The sequence below is a fragment of the Aedes aegypti genome, chromosome 2 (assembly GCF_002204515.2).
Source record: "Aedes aegypti strain LVP_AGWG chromosome 2, AaegL5.0 Primary Assembly, whole genome shotgun sequence".
Classification (NCBI taxonomy): Eukaryota; Metazoa; Arthropoda; class Insecta; order Diptera; family Culicidae; genus Aedes; species Aedes aegypti.
In genome coordinates, this window is record NC_035108.1 from 356,788,427 (window position 1) to 356,810,460 (window position 22,034).

General features: G+C 37.1%; 2 protein-coding genes across 9 annotated transcripts in view; one reads left to right on the forward strand and one right to left on the reverse strand.

The window, feature by feature from the left end:
• LOC5573396 (sodium/hydrogen exchanger 7) overlaps positions 1 to 2,398 on the forward strand; it is a 47,864-nt gene extending 45,466 nt beyond the window's left edge. For 4 of the 8 annotated variants that reach the window (XM_021846381.1, XM_021846378.1, XM_021846382.1 and 1 more), the window contains one exon: positions 2,003 to 2,397. In XM_021846381.1, the coding sequence (XP_021702073.1) occupies positions 2,003 to 2,110 (108 nt within the window). In that variant the 3' untranslated portion in view covers positions 2,111 to 2,397. Of the gene's footprint in view, positions 1 to 2,002 lie in introns of all 8 variants that reach the window. The other 4 variants (XM_021846376.1, XM_021846377.1, XM_021846379.1 and 1 more) reach the window with 2 other exon arrangements.
• A 60-nt stretch (positions 2,399 to 2,458) lies between these two features.
• LOC5575889 (gastrula zinc finger protein XlCGF53.1) overlaps positions 2,459 to 22,034 on the reverse strand; it is a 40,732-nt gene continuing 21,156 nt past the window's right edge. The window contains exons 2-4 of the mRNA XM_021846388.1: positions 12,370 to 12,478; positions 11,421 to 12,304; positions 2,459 to 2,749 (exon numbers count right to left, since the gene is read on the reverse strand). Of these exons, the coding sequence (XP_021702080.1) occupies positions 2,503 to 2,749; positions 11,421 to 12,304; positions 12,370 to 12,477 (1,239 nt within the window). The 5' untranslated portion in view covers position 12,478 and the 3' untranslated portion in view covers positions 2,459 to 2,502. The remainder of the gene's footprint in view (positions 2,750 to 11,420; positions 12,305 to 12,369; positions 12,479 to 22,034) is intronic.

Here is a 22,034-nt window from a genome sequence, read left to right on the forward strand (position 1 = left end):
TGTTTTATTATGTTCAATGGATAACGGAGCCTAACAAAATTATATCATAATATGATATGCATATCATATTCTAATAAAATTTTATTATATTTTTGTTACAAGCTTCTAGTCGGGTACTTACTATTTTGATGGGACGTAATCATAATTTGTTATTACTGTTCTTCAAAAACCATGCCAAAAATGGACCAAGAATCTTGCAAACAATCCACAAAACATTGTCTTTTTTTCTTCTTGGCATTACGTCCTCACTGGGACAGAGAGCCTGCTTCTCAGCTTAGTGTTCTTATGCTTCCACAGTTATTAACTGAGAGCTTTCTTTGCCAAAGTTGTCATTTTCGCATTCGTATATCGTGTGGCAGGTACGATGATACACTATGCCCAGGGAAGTCAAGGAAATTTCCATTACGAAAAGATCCTGGACCGACCGGGATTCGAACCCAGACACCTTCAGCATGGCTTTGCTTTGTAGCCGCGGACTCTAACCACTCGGCTAAGGAAGGCCCCACCAAACATTGTATAGAATTGATTGAATTTAAGCAGGAAATTGACAGGCATATTCATACCATCGAGAGGAATCCATGGTTCGGGCGATTTCTGCAAGTAAACACGAGTTTGAATTTTGGACAATTTTATTTGATTTTGCCGTGAATGTTCCAAATGTAGGTATAATCGTAACGCTCTACTGCTGGAATAGGTATACCACTGGACACAGAAAAGTTGATTTAATATGATAATAAATCTCTGAGCTGTTTAGTTGAATACCTCATAAAGAAATGAAAAACCGAATTTAGTACTATACCAAGTCGAGTCTAATATACGACACTGAAGACGGCCTTATAGTTGAGGTCGAAATACGCATACATGTCAAACTCTAGCAGAATTAAATTGTAGCTATAGTACTAAATTAAGTTTTTCATTTATTTACGAATAAATATGGTGATGCGCATTTGGTAGAATTTGAAAGATTTTTAGAATAGGGCGTGGACAAAACCGATACGACACTGTTTTTGAGTATTTGAATTATTCTGCACAACCGACATCTCATACACGACTAGTTTAGGAAACATCAAGTGCCAATCGAGGAAGCGTGCAAATTAAACAACAAAACAACGAAGCAAGAGTTTAGTCATCGGGCTGTTATCGTATAAGTTTTAAGTTAAAACTTTTAACTATTATCAGTTTGGTTTTTAATTTTAAATTCTAAAATTATAGAAAAACAGTAGCTTTGCTACATCACAATTGCGCCATAAGAAAATGTATAGACACTGCAATCGCTTCTGAGGGAATCGTGAAAAGTATTATGGCGCGCTTTTTGGCCTTACTACTGTTTGTTAAAAAATTGGTGAATATTGGAATCGATATTGGTGAGAGATCATCTGTGATTAAGCACGATAAGTGCTATCATGTATAATTTATCTTAGTCGTACTTAAGGGTTAAGTTTCTTCATTTGCGGAAATAATGGCTCTGCATGTGTATTATGTTTTATCCGTTTGATTGGACCCATTTTATGTTTCAACTGTTAGGATAATATTATCACCGGCGATGACCGAGAGGCTAGGTTTTATGTTTTCGACTATGATACATCTTAGCGAACGCAGTTTGTTAATCAGTAAACACTAAAGTGGTTTTATGCAGTGATACGTGAGTTTTATTCAGAGTGAAAAATAATCAAGCGTTATAACGAATAGAATCTATCGCACGTGGCTAAAGTATCGTGTTGTAACTATTGTTTTAGGGGAATATATTTAAGCAGATGAATTATAATTTGTCAACCGTACTGGATAGAAATTATCGTTTTAGAAATCATATTGAAATCAAAAAGTGAAATGTATGTCGCAAATACAGTGTCCTGTCTAAAGTGTTTATTTCCTTCTTTTACTTTATTTGTCCTTTCTCTCATTCTCGTTGTCGCATTCTTCTTCGCTACGCAATCCATATCCGAAATGCCAACCGCCAATTATCCGAAACCGTCGACATCCGTCGTGATCCGTCCGCGGGTAGTTGGAGATTATGGATGACTGCGTCCATAGTTCTCTGAATTCTGGCAACTTTGCTAGCCGAATCATTCAGCAAGGTAAACGAGCTGGCGGCAAAATTTTCCATCTCTAGTAGGCTAAGGTGAACTCGTATTGGATTAAGCTGTACATTTAAATAAAGAAAACCCGCTGAATCATCCGGTTAATCTCATTCGCGCCACTTCATACTAGATAAGTACATTCGCTTAGATATTGAAAATTGAACGAATCAAGCCGTTTTAATTATTTGCATGACTGTGATAACATTGAGCTAAAGCTTGCATTCTAACACTGAACGTGAAGAACTATCACTTAAAATGAGATATTTGTATGTTGTAGCTCTTAGTGTCTAAAGATATTGTCAATGTGTTTAAGTAGAATAAAACTATAAATTTGGTGCAAAATAAGGGATGTGATATGTATTAAAAGAAATAGAGAAAAATTAACTTCTTCCAAATTATCTTCTAATAATGCATCTTCTCTAAGTTAAGTAGCACATTCAATGGCCTGTAGTATAGCTTCCGAGCCGGGATGCTTTCGTTTTATGTGATTGACCAGCAGTCGACGGTAACTGTAGTCGGCGTTACATTTCGAACACACGAACGGGCGTTCCGTGGTATGCACCCGAATGTGACTCTCGCACAGCGAACTTTTCGCGAAGGTCATCGGACAGTGGGAGCACTTAAATTTTCTCTCTTGCTTGTGAGTCTGCATATGCCTGTTGAGACCGTGACTGAAAGAAATGAGAGTGTAATTAATCATCTACATGTAAGTTACTGTATAAAACTGCTTTTCATTAATTGTGGGTTTCAATGTATACAACAATTTAAATTGTACCGTATACTAAACCACCAAAATACAACAATCTCATCATGTGGGACGCAAATTGGCATTGGTGTAGCTAGGATTTTTTTTTTCTGTAGGTAGCATATATGGAATTCAGCGTTTCCTGGTTGAATCAAGGTTTTGATAAAATTCGAAGTTTGTATAGATTTATAGTTATTGTATTGTTTTTGCTATGCTCTTAGATCTTCCGTTGTGTTTCAAAACGAAAACATACTAAACATGTTATCTGTAAATATGTTGTTAGTTCAGTGACAATAAAAATAAATGATGCAACTTAGAATATCCTAAATAATCTAAGGACTTTGTTTTAAAATTTATCAAGGAATTTCTAAGTAAATTTGTGTGTAAATTGCTACTGAAGTTTCTTCAGATGTTCCTTGACAAATCAGTAGTTTACTACACATGTGGAGAAACCTCGTTTATCGTACACAGCATCAGCGATTTGCTTCTTGCGGGGGTCAATCGCGCAACATCCGAAAGGTTAAGGAATTTCAGCTGGAATTGTTCAATCTTTACTTCAGTGATTTCTGGAGGAAATTTATTCGTCTCTTGAAAGTATTCTTTAAATTGATTTTTCATCAATTCTTTTCAGAGATTCTACTTGACATCAATCACTTCAGTAAATTTTTTCAGATTTTTTTTAATGGTCTTGACCCGAGGAATCCTTCCAAGAAATCTAGAGATTCCATCGAAAACTCCTGCATGGATTTCTTCTAAATAACTTCCTTAGACTCTACCTTTAATTACTCCAGCATTTTCTTCGGAGATTCGCTATTTGGCTAAGACAAAAATAGGCTTCGAGCTGAAAACATTATCGTTAAGTCACCACCAGCGTCACCAAACCGCATCACCACCTGCATCAGATAGCCCACAGTAAGGCTTTTGGAAAATTTGGTACAAACAAAATGGCAGTACCGGATCGGATCCCACATCAGAATCGCCAGCCTCTGTCGGAACCAGATCGCCCAACCAGGAACGGATATACATAGATGAGTTTATTCTACGACTGGCGTGAGGAGAGAATTGTCGGTCTCCTATAGTAAGGTGAAAATTCTCGACTCGAAGTGAAGTGAAGTGAGGCACTATATAAACCAGGAAATTTTTTTCAAAGTTGCGAAAACTAAAGCACGTTTACGTACGATTCTAATCTTTTCCTCTGGTGAAACTACCTGTAACGTTGGTGGTGTGTGCATTAATTATCGCCCCCTCCTTGAAATTGTAAAAAAAAAACAGAATATTCAAGACGATGAAGATGAACTCAAATTCGAAGCATTGGTGCTGTTGTAGTGATGATGACTATTTTTTTCAAATACAAATCTATATATTTCAGTGATGTTCTTATACAGGTATGTTCCGTTTTTATCACGTTCCGATTTTGTCACGCTCCGATTTTGTCAACAAATTATTCCGTTTTTATCAACACCAAAAAATTGTGTTTCTTTTTAATTTGCAAAATGTTTATAATATAAACTAAATACTTATTTTGAAACAATTTAAATGCTCAGAGTTGAATTTTCGACATTATGTTAATGTTGAGCACCCACGATACATGGTAGGTGTCAAGTCATATACGATTCAATAAAGTTTGACGCATAGTTATCCACTAATCTATTGGAGTTTACAAACATAGCATGGTCTGTTGGACAAGATTGACTCATCCTTCAACAATCGAGAGTTGCGCTGGCCACGTCCTAGCAACAACTGGAATTTGTGATTAGTTAAATACGTACTTGAGAGAGTTAAAAAGACCTCTTCTTTTTCTTATGTAATATGGCATTTAAGAATGTTCTATGTAAATTTGATAGACATAGGGGCTGTCAATTAATTACGTAAGACAATTTTGGCGATTTTGTAATCCGCCTTCGCCCTATGGTATAATTTTTTATATGAAAATAAAAAATAATTTGTATGCCACGTAGGATATCTTAAAACTTCCTCTCCTCATAACCCCTTACGTGCTTAATGGGCGATCCCATATATGTTCATTTATTTTTTATTCGGGATGCACTTGAGAATGAACGCAGAGCAGACAAGAACTTCCCCACTTAAAGACTTAAAACTTAATTAGGAGTCTTATACGCTTATTCATCAAACTTTACAAAAAAGTTTCTTACCAAAAAGTTCTAATTTGGTGTTGCTTGTTCTAGAGTTTGTACATTTTTGTGTTTTTGATGAACTTCTATGTAAATAAAAACGGAATGGTGTTTGTATGTCACGAAATGGCTTAATAACGGATTAATAGACTTACATGATTAATTCGCTGTTAGCATTGGTCAACTGTTCTGACGTGTTTGAATAAAGGGAATGATTTGGGAAATTCTCCGAATAACTGGAAAAAACAACTGAAAACTAAACTGTCGTTTTGCATGGGAGTTTGCATGCCATTTTTCAGCAGCCTACTTGATGGAAAAACGAAGTTTGGCATGACCACTAGTATTCTATATTATTTTTACTTAACAAAAAACTAAAACATTGAGTTAGTTTATTTCCAGTCTATTCATGATCTAACGTAAAGCTAAGAGACGATGGTGGCGCTATTCTAGATTGGCGATTAGTGCATCTTTGTCAAAGTTGGTAGTAATAAATTTAGAAGAAGGTCATCTTTCTCATTCATTTTACTAAGATAAGATAAGATTTCGGTAATTCTAAGCGCAGGAAACCGTTAATATTCATTTCAGCTTGCAAAACTTTTGCAACATAACTATACATTTAATCGGCAATCGGGTGTGCCCAAGAATACGAAAAATGTACCTTGGCAAAAAAGCTCTCAGTTGATAACTGCGAAAGTGTTTATAAGGACACTGAGCTGAGAAGAAGGTCTTTTTTTCAATTGAAATGTAATGCTATAAAGAAGAATAAGAAACAGAAAGATGAGGATGAACGGTAGAAAAATAAGTTGTTTCTTGTTTAATCTTGCTTCAGAAAAATCAATGAAGCTTATCATTGACCCACTTCCTTGTAGTTTTTTTTACAAATATGACGCATCTTATGATGCAAAGGACATTTATGTGATTATCGGTTTAATATTCTATATTATATTTATTGTAATTCTAACCAAGAAAACTAAAGCTATAAGTGATTTATTACAAAATCATACTGATAGATAGGATTCTGTAATCAACTTTCATTACGAACCTATAAGAATGAACAATCTAAATGCTCCTCACAGCTCCTAAACATCAATACTGTGCATTTATATGATGAAGATGTGTATTATCCTGACAAAACTGCAATTTTATTATCAAATTTGTAAAATATTTTGTCTAAGAAAATTATTCCGTTTTTGTCACGGTTCCGTTTTTGTCAACTGAAAATTGCCGATCGTGTTGATAAAAACGGAACATACCTGTAATATATTGAGTAGAAGAACTAGCAAGTATGATTTTTTAAAATTCAAATGAAATGTAATGTTTTTCAGAAAATGTGGATCTTATGCGAAGAATGGTTTACCTTTTCAGTCTAATTCTTTACGGATTAATTTTATTCGTTCTGCTTACTTTAGATTTGTCCTGCATTAAAAAAAAATGGTGCTATAGATGTGCTTCAGCATTCCGGATCATTTCCAGATATATTTTTGATTTTTTTTTGTAGACACAAATTTTGAATTTTTGATTTTTTGTTAGTCATTAGAAACATCAAGCTACACATTTATAAATAATTTGATTGTACAATGAATTTAGGAAAAATGGTTTCAGGAAAACCCATGAAAATTATTCAGAAACAGGATCGCTCTCAGATTTTTGATAATAATGGAAATATTAAGAGTTTTCGGCTTTTTGTCAGGTTCTTGGTTCGAATGTTGCTCTACCATTTTTTTTTTTTCATTTTATCGGGTTGACTGACAGAAATATAAATAGATCCGAAATGGATGCGCGAATCATGATTTTCGAGCATTCGATGCATGATTTCGAGCACTCAGCTGCAACTTATGTCGCGTTACGACAATCTGACTCATGATATCGTGAGTCCAAATCATGGTGTATTTTCATGAGACGAAAACACACTGGAATCATGATATCCGGGTGCATAACCATGATTTTGAATTCTGATTTCTACCCGTGTATTGACTGAACCATAAAAAAATATTTATCCTTAGGGTGGCGAATACTTGTACATCTACCCTTTTTGTTTCCTGTCAAGAAATCGAGCTGTTCCACAGAACTACAAATATGTTCAATTTTATAAACACAAGATTTCAAGTTCATTTAAGCCCTTGCCGTGAAGTGAGTTACTAAATGACATTGTTCGAAGCAATTTATAGCAATTTCTCAACTAGAATGGTATTGAGCAATATGCTTGAAAATTCAATTTTCAATGCTGATATTTTCCTTGCGTTGGATTTCCCTTTTATTTTGCCAAAACCTTAGTCTCTGAATAACAATTCGTAGGTGCACCATGGTACACTCCTAAACTGTTGTATGAGGGTTGCCTCCACCCCGTCCTTTACCAAAGATTCAAAGATTTGGGACTAACCCCTGACTCTTAGACAATATTGACGCATCCTCTAACAGTTCAGAGCTGTCCTGGCCACGTCCTTGCGGATGGTGAGGAATGGGAAGGAATTGAACAACTAATTAAGAAAGATGCAGAGAACTCTACGATCTCTCATAGATGTTACGGGATATTGTTGAATGTTAATAGGATGGGTAAGACCATAGGATACGTTTGGCAGACGTTTGGCACCTATGAATAATATTTTGGCATTTATTCATATTGGAACAAACTCATCGAATTCTGTATTTGGAACCTCTGTCTCTGAATTTCAATGCAACTTGTACTCAAAATCCTATTAAACATAACATGAAATTTCTTTCAAGTAAACCTGAATAAATTTCATATATTTTACTATAAATTGCTTGATTGAATCCATTTTTCTTTCCATGTGTTGGATTTATCAATTTGCTATGCCAAAACCTTAGATTCCACCTAATTCCTGAGTGTTGGACTTATCAATTGATTTTCCAAAACCTTAGTCTCTAAACTATTAATAAAACTATAATAGTGGGACATATTTTAAATTGTATTTTAAAATTTCAAATCAATTCATTTGGTTCAATTGTTAAAATTCTAACCTCTAAACTATACAAATATGTTCCGTTTTTGTCACGTCCCGATTTCTCCAACAAACTGTTTCGTTTTTATCAACACACAAAAAAAATATTTTTTTTTTCTTCATGCTTAGGATATAAATTAAAGTCTTGTTTTGAAGCAATCCAAATGATTCTCAATAGCCTGAGGGATGAATTTTTGACATTATGTTTTAGGGTTGAGCACCTTTGATCAGGGATTGAATCCTGAGAAAATTGAGAGAATCTCTCACGTATCTCTCTCTGTAACTATCATAATATGCTGCACATTATGAGAGACTGTTTATCATATACTGCTGCAACTTTAATCAGATTGGGGGAATAGTAGTGCATAACCCCTCTAAACATGCTCCAAACCTGGGGCACATTATTGCTTGGAAGTTCGTGGATTGTTTATCGTGCCAGTAAAGAAAAACACCTACCCCCAACGATAAACAAGCGAGAAAAATTGATTTTATCATCGCTTCCTCGTTGGGGCTCTAGGGCATTTATCAGACTTGTTACCACTTGCGATACATTGATAGCAGTCATATACCATTCAATAAGGTTTTACTCCTTACTATCCGCTATTCAATAAAAGTTTTTAAACTTAGACAAGATTTACAAATCCTTCAACTGTCGAGGTTGCTTTGGTCACGTCCTAGCCACAACTGGAAATTGTAACTAGTTGAATATGTACTCAAGAAAGTTGCAGAGACCTTTCCTTTTTCTTATATAACATGGCATCATACAATGTTCGATGTGAATGTAAAAGACTAATATGTTCAATTAATATTCAGTTCTTTTTTATAAGAGATGGACTTGGGAATGAAATCAAAAATGTTTGGGCAACGGCAAGGGGCTTGATCGAGTTTATTTTATGTTTGCGTCATATTTTAGACATCATCTTTTATCTCTCAACATCGATAGCATTTCATATATCATAACTAACGGTCTGTTTCAAAGGGAGGAAAAAGGAGAAGGGGTCCAGCAAAACTTAGCAATCTATTGAATTTTTTGGAATCTCCATACAATAAGTATGGATCATCGTAGAATAAAGAAAAAGGCTAGAATGGTTGACAATGTGAGAAACTTGATAATGTACGTTCATATCTTCTCATCACACCTTTGCTGGGATCATGCTCTTTGAGTAGAGAGACATGGAGATCAAAATTTTAATTAAGAATCTTATACAAATTCAAAAAACTATTGAGAAAAAGTTTCTAACTAAAAAAATCTAATTTGGGAATGCTGTATGTATGCACACTTTTGTGGTTTTGATTAACCTATTAATATCAGTTTTACGGAACAAAAAAACTTTACTTTTATGGTGACACTGTATTTGAATGGTAATTTGTGCATCCCAATTAGAGTTACTGTGCACGTGCTGTAGATTTAGGTGCAGGAGCCTCATTGTTTGCAAGCGCACGGGAGCCATGTACATTGTGAGACCTTTTTTGGTGCTCCTCAGCGCCGAGCAGCGCATGAGACGAGTCTCGCCGGGTGCACATCACCTAACGCGCGCTTTCAGAATTTTCGTAAGACTCCGGTTAGCGCAGCACACTAGGATTCCGGTAAGCTAAGAGACGGTTTGGTTGGAGCCTCGTCAGTACATTTATGTGCTCCTGAGAAATATGTAACTCTAATCCCAATTATTCAAAGCATAGGAAACTGTAAATATACATAGGGGTTTGCAAAACTTCCACAACTTAACCTTCTTCTTTGTGGCGTTACGTCCCAACTGGGACAAAGCCTGCTTCTCAGATTAGTGTTCTTATGAGCACTTCCACAGTTATTAACTGAGAGCTTTCTTTGCCGATTGACCATTTTTGCATGTGTATATCCTGTGGCAGGTACGAAGATACTCTATGCCCTGGGAATCGAGAAAATTTTCTTTACGAAAAGATCCTCGACCAGCGGGATTCGAACCCACGACCCTCAGCATGGTCATGCTGAATAGCTGCGCGTTTACCGCTACGGCTATCTGGGCCTCTTGACCTAACTTAACCTAAAATAGCTAAAAAGTGGAAAAAAAATAAAATTTCACCGATGGAATATTTTTGAAAACCTTCCGTTTATGAATATATAACCTTATTACTGAACTCTAGCGGAGAAAAATCCGAGGTACATTAAATTTGCATAATCTGTTGGTTTAGACATGGCGTGCATTTATTGACATTGTGACCAAAATACTAAAAATATTAATGCTTTATCATAAAATCATATTGATTGATTGAAGTCTGCAATCAACTTTCATTACGAACCTACAGAGGGTTTTCAAAATAACTGGTACAGGCAAAAATTGGGTCAACTTCGGAATGCTGTAACTTTGTCAAATTTTGTTATTCTGGAACGTTCTTAATACTTGACGCACCAATCGCTTCAGAATTTCATCTTCCATCTCCGGATCTTCAGAATTTCATCTTCCAATCCGGATTATCACCGGTATCCGGTGGTCATAGATCTCCAGTAGTTCTTGAAGAACTAAAATCGGTTAATGTTTGACAAAGCTATAGCATTCTGAAGTTGGCCCAATTTTTGCCTGTCCCAGTTATTTTGACAACACCCTGTATACGAATGAAAAACATAAATGATCTTAACAACTCCTATATATCAAAACTGGGCATTTATATGGTAAAAAAATATATTGTCCTGTCGAAACTGTAATTTTGTTTTCAAATAGGTATGTAAAATATTTTGTCTAAAAAGAAGTATTCCGTTTTGACAACTAAAAATTGCGGATCTTGTTACTAAAAAAGGACATTAAAATTAACATTCGCTAATTTTTTAACAAGTTAGGTAAATTTTAATGAATTTTCTATTTCTTAGCAAAATTTACTGCATTTTGATCCCACTTTGCTTCCTGTTCCTCAAATTTATTCAACCGAGTAGTGTTTGGTCCATCAATTATGTCCGGAAACACACTCGTTTGGCATGCAATGCGTAATCGAGTAATATCGATAATCCGTGATTATATTATGCATCCCACCTTATCTCACTAACCCAATATCCTTTCCTTAGTTAGGCAACCATTGTTACTAGAAACCGAATATACCTATACATCTCCACAGTTGTCATTGGGGAGATGCAGATGTGTATTCGGTCTCTAGTAACAATGGTTGTCTAACTAACATTCCTTCCCTTCTCCGATGACCGTATTGGACGCGGGTGGCGCCGTTATTGACTTGTAAACTTTTAACTCTCGATTTGTGCACTTGTTAGCTAACACCAAGCTCCATTCATTGAATCTCTGTGCAAGTTCGATTGTTCGTGATTTATCATGTTCATGTTCATGTTTGGATGCTCAAGGATGCTAAATGGTGGCTAACTAAAATTTGCTGAAGAGGACTCCTGAATCAATCAATCCATTCCCAGCCCTGCTCCTGATTGCCAAAGATTTCCGATGAAGTGCGTTCTACATGGAGAGATTGCTATATGTAACTGTAACATTGTACATCAAATAAGTCTCAGTAAACGTCAATTCCAACTTACGCGGTTCGGAACTTCTTGTCGCACTCTTTGCACGCCTTGTCCCTCAGTTGATGCGTCGCAAACTGGTGATGATACAGGGCCAGATTCGAGTTGAATATCTTGTCGCACTCATTGCACGGAAAATTTCCATCGGTGTGTTTGTATCCCAGGTGCCGTTTCAGCTTGTGCTTGCAGTGGAATGCCGACTTGCATCCTTCCCGAGGGCAAACGTAAGGTTTCACGCCATTATGCATATTCAGGTGACCCGGAAGTAACGTCTTGTGAATCATTTTCCCACACATTTCACACGTCAGCAATGCCGATGTATACTCGTTTCTGTAACAGCGTTTGATCATGCGTTTCTTGCTTTCGATACTTGCAGTTTCGGAATCGTGCACTTCAGTCTTGTCTTTCACAGGTTCTTCGTTAATGTTGCCTTCACTATCGATGTACCCATTTACTACAATTAACAAATTTCCATTTGTGATATCACTATTTTCATTGATGATACTATTATCGTTCTCATTATTGTTATTCTCATTATTATTGCTATCACTATTAAGAACAAAATTACTTTGATTGAAAATTTCATTTGCAATCTTATCTATGTCGGTGTCACTACTGCTGGTGCAACTATTTTGCAAATCACTCATCAGATCATCAGTCGATATTTCGCCAAAAATCAAACTGTCCTCGATATAGTCGGAGTACTGGATATCATCACCGAATAAATTCACATCACAGGATTTGTTATTTTCCTCCTGTTCGCGTCGGTTTTCCTCAATCTCCTTCTGCAGCATTTCCTGAATGGTGTGGCAGTTTTCTTTGAATTCGAAAAAATCCTTCACTCGGTAATAACAGTCGTCGCAAATATCCAGCGGAAGGAGCTCGTTGGGGACATCCAGCTGTGGGAAAGATAAATTATATTGTGATTCACTGTGGAGTGGATTTGTCAGAAATGGCATCTTACTTTGATTTGAATACAGTCTTCAACCATCACCTGGATGGTTTCATCAGCCATAGACTGGTTGAGGTTGCTAGCCTCCATGCAGAGCCGGCAGATGTCCATTGTGGCCATTCTGTAAACAGAATAATTACATTAAATACACCTACATATTGGGGGGGAGGGGGGTTCCGTAGCCTTGAGGTTACGCTTTCGCTTCATAAGCGGAAGGTCATGGATTCAATTCCCAGCCCCTCCACAAAAAAAACCCGTCCAGCCACCAGAAGACGCCGCACGGAGGACCGTGCTTTGGGGGAGCACATCCATCCTCCGTCAGTATCAGATGGTGACTGAGACAAACTGACCCTCTTCGTAGGCAGCTAGCCTCAAACGACTTAGGAACACGGCAAAATGAACCACCGCAAGAGCAAAGGACTATGGCTTATGGAAATCGATGGGACTGAACCGCAGAGCTCTCTCCTACCTGCTCGGTGTGAGAGTAAAAGAGTAGAAGAGAGTGAAAGCAGATGTAAATATAGATAAGTTAAAAATAGATCTGTATCGGTATAGCAGACACAGACGAACAGAATCCGGCACAGTAGTGGCCACGAGCACGGAGCTTTCTTTTTATATCATACTAGTGGTCCCGGCAAACTTCGTCTTGCCATCAAGTAGGCTGTTGAAAAACGCCTTTGATCGTCCCATATAAAATGACAGTTTCGTTTGCGCTCGTTTTTCCAACTTTCCTGGTGAATATCCTGGGATTTTTATACACACAAACACGTCGGAACCCTTGACGAATAAAACTGAGAAAGAATCATTCAAATCCGTTGACCCGTTCGTGAGCCATTTCGTGACATACAAACACCATTCCATTTTTATTTATATAGATATCGATAAAAAATAAAACATGGTGAAATTTGCTTTTCAATTACGCCTGGCGACAGTTTTCATTTTACTGACTTTTTCGGTAGTTCCAAAACCCAGTAAAATTTTACCGACCCCAGTAATTTAATCTAAGTGTGTATATTATAGTTGCTAGTTTGCAGTAGGCTACAATTATTAAAAGATAAAATAAACCGATATTATGTTGCTTAATATGCGAGTTCTTCTTTCTTCTCACTCTAGAAAATAGGTTTGAAATTATCAGCTAAGCAGTAAGCATATAAAGACAAAAGCAAAGTCATGCTGAATTTAGCAATTTAGCAAAGTATTTGTATGCTCATATATCCGCAAATTCGTAACCAATTTTAAAAATGTTTGCTTTTCAACTCAATATGTTACTGAAATGTGAGACGAGAACCGCAACTTAACTTATTTTCTATTTTTTTTCAACTGATGTTTATAGAACTTGGTAGAAAATACAAACCACAACGAATATTAGGGGTATTCACTTAAAGTTGCGTAAAGTGTGTATCAAGTCAAGAAATATTTCGAATGAAATTATTCTTGATGATAAATGACAAACACATAGCCTAGCAACCCATCAGGATCGTTCAAAATTCTTCGCAACATTTGTTATTCTTTGAACTCAGGTTTTTCCGTCTGTTAGTTTTTGTTCGGAAAAAAGACCGTTTTCTTCCAAAGCCAAAAGGCGAAGATGCAAGCCAAACTTCAAATGATTAAATATTGCTGGAAAATAAAAACGCTATTTGAAGAACCTGGATTTTTATTCCCAGAACTATTGAACCTCCAACCCACAACGGGTGTTTGATTCTCCAGATCCGTGCTCTTGAAAATTTGAACTTTGACTTCGATTCATCTTCACCTCAAGCATTTTTTTAGAAATAAGAATTTCTTTGGTGATTTCTAAAAACTTTCCTTTACTATTCTGTGCAGATATCTCTGATAGAATTCCTTGGATTGTTTAAGCCTTTCTTAAAATAAATTTGGATGATTCGTCAAAGGAACCTTAGGAGGAATCTCCGGAGTCATTTTTGGACGTATCCTTGGAGAAATTTCTGATTGAAATCTTAAGAAGAAAATGTGTCAAACCCAAAACCCAAATTTCCATTAACAGCGGTATGATCTGAAAACTCAAAGCATTGTTCAAACGCTGGTAATGACCTTAAAGGAAAACAAGTTCTAGGAGTATCTCTTGAAAAATTACTAGAATAATTACATGAATACAATCGTAAAGTACCCACGACGTTTTCGAAAAAAGTAAAGGGATTCCTGATGGAATCTTTGGTTTAATGTCTGAGGCTATCTTTAGAAAATATCCAGGCTGAATTTGTGTAGGCATCTTGAAAGTAACTTTTGGAGGAATTCCTTGTGAAGTATGTAAGAAAGTCACTAAATAAACTTTTGAAGAAAACTTCAAAATAATATCTGAAGAAAATTTTTGGGAAATACCTGAATTAATTTTCAATGAAATTCCTAGAGACAATCATAAAAAAACATACAGTAATTTGAAAAGAAATTCAAAACACAAACTCATAGAAACATGTCCAGTGAAATGCCTGGTCGAATTCTTTGATAAATCGTCGTGAAAACTTCTCTAGATTCCCTTTGGTTTTTTTTTGTGTTCTTTTTCTGTCTCGTTTTAATTCCTGACTTTTTTGTTTCTTTTTGGCCCTTTTTCGATTCCTATTTGCTATCTATTTTCAGGCATGAGATTTTCAAAGTTCCTATTTTTTTAGAACAAGTAGTCGCTACCAGCCCTGTTAGAGAACTTCCTGTTTGAAATTTGAAAAAATAAACGGAATTGTTGGAAGAACTCCTAGGGATACCGTGAAAACTACACTGTATGAATTCGAAAAATTGTAGGAATTCCAAAAGGCATCCCTGAGAAAATCTCTGTAGGCATATCTGGAATAATACCTACCTTAAAGAAATTGTTAGGTGAATTCATGACTCTTTCCTCTTATGGAAATTTTAATCTGAATCCTAGTATTACTGGATGTAATTCTGGTTAAATTCACTAACAACTTCCTCGAACATTTTCTTGAAAAAATCTATAGAAATATTCCTCAAAGAAATGCTGGAGTAATTTCTGGATGTATCCTTAGAGAGGATTATATTCTGCACACAAATCTTGGAGTGATGATGGAGAAAAATCCATGAAACTACACTGGGTGAATTCCCGGGATTCCTGAAGACATCTTCGGTGAAATACCTTAAGCCAATTTTAAGCAAATAGTAAAACTTCTGGAGAAAATCATGAAACAATTTAGACACTTAGTGTTTATCTTCTCTACGCTATCAATTATTGTCCAAAAATGTATGATTAACCTAATGATATTACCCAAATGTTTTGAAATAATTTTCAAGGCAGATATGCGTTTCCATCAGTTTTAGAGCCAACTCTTAGAAAGCTTGGTAGTTATTACATTTCTTGTAAAGAATATGCGCCTATTTATTTGATGCAGGTAATAACTCTAAAATATCTTCGAAAGTGGTGTAGAACAGATTATTTACTTTTACAGTTAGCTATCAAAGTAACACGTATCATGCCTTCCCGTTTTACGGTGCGGCGTAAGTATAACAGATAATGGTGCATGGTTGAATTCCGATATTAACTGCCTCACGCCTTGATTCTTAATTACAGAGAATGACACGTGTCGTTACTTGCAAAATTGTATTATGTTATCTTGATTTCCCTACGGAAAACTGAACAATGATATCTATGAGTGACTGTGGTCATCTATTAACTTCGGTGTAACTTTGTGAACGAGGTCTTGCTAATTATACAATGGTGAAAATCAAATGATTAACTCCCTTGCTCAGAAATACACCAAGTCATAGTGCTTGTCTCCTCATTATTACATAGTCTTAGAATTCTTCCATTTAGAAACGGAAAAATCTGTGTAATCAATAAGATATGGAAGTAATTAATATACCTAATACTTAATTATCAATGACAAGTAAATCTGTATGGAGGTAATTATAGGTTTATGTGTCAAACTCACCCAGTAATCATTGAGAAATGATGGAAGTTTAGTACCATAAAAAATTTGGGGTGGGTAATGTCTATTACATTACCGCGGGGTTGACGTAGAACTACGATGATTAATAATTTGATTTGTCATGTGTATGAATTTGTAAGTGTACTAGTTTTGTGTTGTTATTGATCGGATGAAGTTTTCAGAAGTTAACTGTTTTTGGACTCATTTTGGTAGTCCTGAAAAGAACCATTTGTCGTTCTGTGGTTTCGAGAACCAGTGTATAGTGTTCCAGGAATAATGCCAGATGATTGAATTTGTTTGTTTGGTCGTTGCTTCCTTGTGTTGCTTGGTTGGGTGATCGGTTTCTGGCTCCAACTGTAGTTCGCCAAACTCCTCCAGTAGATTAGATGTTTGATACCTCGGGTGCTTCGATCGTGATCATCGATAGAATCGGTCCAGTGCTTTGGTCTGTAGCAATATCCATTGCATGAGCATTTAGGCTCTGTACATTGATACTCATCAATATGTAGGATTGGCCGCTATAATCCAGTATTTCACGTCTCAAAGCGTCACTAATCGATGATTGCCTAAGCGCTGCAGCTCATTCCTCAAGTCAACCTTTGGAATTGCTGCCTTTGGCGTGATGGAAATGGGAAGAATTGGTAGAGTTTGTCAAAAATAGTCCTTGCAGTGAAGTAACCCGCGACAAACCAACATATACCAATTGCTGATCCTGGCTTTTGTCATAGTCGTACACGACCTCGGGGAAAGTTCCACCTTGCGACTTATGAACAGTTAAAGCACAGGCACTAACCATCGGGAACTGAATGCGTTTGCATTTGATTATGCCGCACAGTTTGAAAGTATAATAAAAATTCTCTATACAGGAGTGAAATTGGAATTTCAAAACCAAGAGCCTTACGTTGGCATGACATATTTTGAACTCTTATAACTGTTTGCTGGTTTAACAAAATTCCTTGATTGGCACCTCAATTGAAAGACAAGACATCAAAGGGTCATGTCGTTTACTTACTGAATCCCACATAACTGTCCAAATAGTTTAATAACTGTTTTAAAAGAGAACGTTGATTTCAAGCAAATTTATAAATAGGGGTGCTAGAGAAAATATGACGTCATTTGCTTTCAATTCTCCGCTTGGATCGCATCTCAGCAGGCAACAGATCGTCTTGCTCTGACCGGGCGTGCTTCTCAGGCACAGACATCGATAGCGAGGCACCTCCCCGTTTGTGCTTCGCTCAAATCAAACTGTCGAGCAAGCGAGAGAAGATGCCGTCCGAAGCCAAAGTCATCACCGCTGCCGCCTCTAAGAAGAAGAAGAAGAAGAGGAAGCAGTCCACAGGAAAATTTGCGGTCGAACTGTGAACACGGTCGGGCAAGTCATTCTCGCTTTGTGGTTCACCGCTTGTTTGCGTTCACCCAGCAATCGTCATCGTCATGGCGGCATCATCAGATTTTGACTTAAGCCCGGTGATCCACTACCTGTTACTGTTGTGCGCCATCCACGTCACGAAACTTTCGGTTCGTCGTATAAGCAAATAACTTGCTCAAATTTATACATTTGAGTTGAGGATTCCCCGTTTGACCATGGCAATCAACTGATAACATCCCGCAGTGTTATTTATCTGTAAGAGCATCGAAGCTAACAAAGCCATCGGCCCTTTTCAGGGTCATCAAATTAGTAGAAAAGAGTTAAAAGAGAAATATTTCCGACTTTATATATGACTTCTTATATTCCTTAATCAATTTCACAGCTTCATACAAAATTTCATTTGTCATGAATAATTTATGACTCAACATTTTGAGACTGTAATCGCGGACGCTGCTGCAGTGCCATCGGGGTGAGTGCTCAACATTCCACAACAATTGTAGAATAGAGTGGCATTTCCAACAGCGTCTTTGGTGTTCCATATTTTATGGGAACACTTTGATTAGCAAAATTATCACATGTAACAAAATTGCGACATATTAAGAATGCTTTTGAAAAGACATTCTCATTGAACAATTGTAATAATTTTGGCAACCATGGATCAGAAATTTACCGTCATAATAAAGAAAACTATTGATTATCAATATCTCGTATTGAATATTTAGTTAAGGTGAAAATGAATCGAAGCCAAAGTTCGAATTTTCAAGAGCACAAATCTGGAGAACCGAACACCTGTTTGAGCTGAAAACATAATCAATTGGTCACCACCAGCGACTGACCAATCGATTTAGTTTTCAGCTCAAACAGATGTTTGGTTCTCCAGATCCGTGCTCTTGAAAATTTAAGGTTTGGCTTCGATTTATCTTAACCTTAATGTGAACCCTTCCAGCAATTCATGTTCGACCAATTTCTCACGCATTAGCATTCTCCGCAACACATTATTGGCACATACCCATTACCCAGATTGGTCGATCAGAAAGCGAAGAGCACAAAAGGGAGGAGCATCATCTGCTATTCTGAGGTTATAAAACATGCTTCCTTCGTCGGATTCAGTTTCATTCTAATTCCGCTTTCGAGCTGGTAAGAGCTCCTCCGAACTTGCTCAGCGAGAAGTACCTCGCTGCTAGAAATCTGCTGAGCTGTTAATCTTCAAGCTGCCAATCCAGCATCTGGTCTGTGGAATCGCTCAAGATTTCTAGGTTGACCGATCCGCGCTTCTAGATTTCGCCTCGTGGTAAACTCGTGGTCACAGCATCCAAGCTCAATCGGCCCTTTTCAGGGCCAACATACGTTCACAAATGGGTTTATTGGATGATATTTACTGATTTATCTATAATGATCCAAATATCGCGGTATACTACAATTTGGTTCACATAATTTACCCCACATAATTACATGAATTTGAGAATTTACCACTGCAGCGCCGTCGGACCGTAATAACATCATGCTACTCAGCATTGTATGGTATTTCTAACAGCATCGTTGATTTATCATATAATGGGGGAACACTTCCTGAATTCTCGAGTATGGAAATTGGAAAATGTATTAAAATTGCGACAGATTTTAAATACTGTTCAATCAACTGTTTCCTGACCAATTGTAATAAGTAACTATTGATCTGAAATTTTTCTACATGTTAGTCTATTGCGTTAATCTGAGAAATAGGCTATATGAAATTGATGTCTTGGCAAGGGATGTATAAGATGAGCATTATGTATTAATTTTCCAATTTCCGTACTCGAGAATTTTGGAAGCGGGGGCCGTGATGCTCGGGATGGATTGTCCTCCATGACTGGTCCTGGCTGGAAATATTCGTGGGGAGAAACTCGACCCTTTGCTGCAGGAATTTCATTAACAACTCTTTGGTAAAGCAGAAATATTCCGAGGAAATTTCTGATAAAAGTGAACTTTTTCAATACAACTCTTATTGATTGGAATATTTATCAACAACTCTTTGTTAAGTAAAATCCTCCCTTATAACTCTTTGCTCCATCGCCAAACCAAACCATTTCATTGAATTCATCAAGTACAAGAATATGAATGGTAAGGAGAGGCAGATGGTGTATATTTTGCTGGCGTTTTTTTTTTGCCAACAGGTCGCCGGTTGGCGCTGACTACTAATCCGTGCACTGAATGATTTTCAGTTGTTGCTTTTGCTCTCTGGTTCCGTTCGCTACTCGCACACTGCTGTGGCTTTCACGCGCTCTTCTTTGCTGCTCCGCTGCTTGATCCGTTCGTTATGCCGTTCGATTTGTGAATGAGCTGGGAGCAGAACAACCAGTGGTTTTATTTGCTCGAGCTCCGTTCACTGATGGCCAGTGGTGGGGCTCTCGCTTGGTTGTTTCGTCTCTCCGTTCGCTACTCGCACGCGATTGGTTATTGCTTTCACGCTATTTTCGTTGATGGTGTAATTCTTCGCTGAGAAAAAAAATGCAACTCTTTTGATTTTTCATGCAAAATGACCAACTTTGATAAACTATATCTCAGTTATTTATGGACTGATTTGAATGAAATTTTAACAGAATATCAGACATAACTTAAATTTTAACATATGTTTTTGAGTGATTTTTCCAATCACACGTTGAAAAGTTTGACTAAAGTATTTTTTTTTTTGACGATTTTTTATGATTGACATATCTAAACATATTGAAGGAATAGCTTCATGGTATCTTCAGAAAAGTTGTAGATTTTGACGAGATGAATAAGTTTGCTGAAGACAGTTTTTGTGTAAGGCTATCAGATTTTAAGATAAAAAGTTTGAATTTTTCGTCGAAAATTACAGTTTAGTCAAACCGTTATTACTTATAAACTTGTGATTGGAAAAAATATTCAAAAATATATGTTAAAATTCAAGTTACATCTGATGTTCTGTGAAAGTTTCATTCGAAAATATTTCCATAAATAACTGAGATCTAACCTACCAAAGTTGGTCATATTGTATGGAAAATCGAAAAAATTGCAAATGCATGTGAATAAGTTGGGGCCTTCCTTAGCCGAGTGGTTAGAGTCCGCGGCTACAAAGCAAAGCCATGCTGAAGGTGTCTGGGTTCGATCCCCGGTCAGTCCAGGATCTTTTCGTAATGGAAATTTTCTTGACTTCCCTGGGCATAGAGTATAATCGTACCTGCCACACGATATACGAATGCAAAAATGGAAACTTTGGCAAAGAAAGCTCTCAGTTGCACAACAGCAACAGGGTGGCGGATCACAGGGATTTAGTTGAAATCTGGAAACGTAGCTCAATCTTGAAATCTTGAGCGATTTCACAAACCAGATTCTGGATTAACAGCTCAGCAGGCTTCTAGCAGCAAGTTCGGAGGAGCTCTTACCAGCTCGAAAGCGGAAATGGAATGAAACTGAATCCAACGAAGGCAGCATGTTTTATAACCTTGGAATAGCAGATGATGCTCCTCCTTTTTGTGCTCTTCGCTTTCTGATCGACCAATCTGGGAAATGGGTATGTGCCAATAATGTGTTTTGCTTGGAATTACTTGAAAATTGCGGAGAATACTAATACGGGAGAAATTGGTCGAACATGAATTGTTGGAATGATTGGCATTCCCTAAATATTCAATACAAGCTATTGATAATTAATAGTTTTCTTTATTATGACGGTAAATTTCTGATCCATGGGTGCCAAAATTATTACAATTGTTCAACGAGAATGTCTTTTCAAAAGCATTCTAAATATGTCGCAATTTTGTCACATGGGATAATTTTCCTAATCAAAGTGTTCCCATAAAATATGGAACATAAAAGGCGCTGTTGGAAAAGCCACTCTATTTTGCAATCGTTGTGAAATGTTGAGCACTCACCCCGACGGCACTGCAGCAGCGTCTGCGAGTATAATCTCATATGGTTGAGTCATAAATTATTCACGACAAATGAAATTTTGTATGAGGCCGTGAAATTGATTTAGGAATACTAGAAGTTATAAATAAAGTCGGAAATATTTCTCTTTTAACTCTTTTCCACAAATTTGATGGCTCTGAAAAGAACCGATGGCTTTGTTAGCTTCAATGTTGTTACGGATAAATAACACTGCTCGGACCAGCAAAACTCAGGGGGCTTCTGGTATTTGCTCCTAACGGGATTGCTTCTTGACCACCAATGATGATTTCATCACGAGTCGAAATTTTGAAGCGCGGGTCAACAGCTCCTCGGCCGATGAAATTTGCGGCGGCGATGACGATGGCTGGGTGAACGCAAACAAGCGGTGAACCACAAAGCGAGAATGACTCGCCCGACCGTGTTCACAGTTCGACCGCAATTTCTCCTGTGGACTGCTTCCTCTTCTTCTTCTAGGCGGCGGCAGCGGTGATGGCTTTAGCTTCGGACGGCATCTTCTCTCGCTCGCT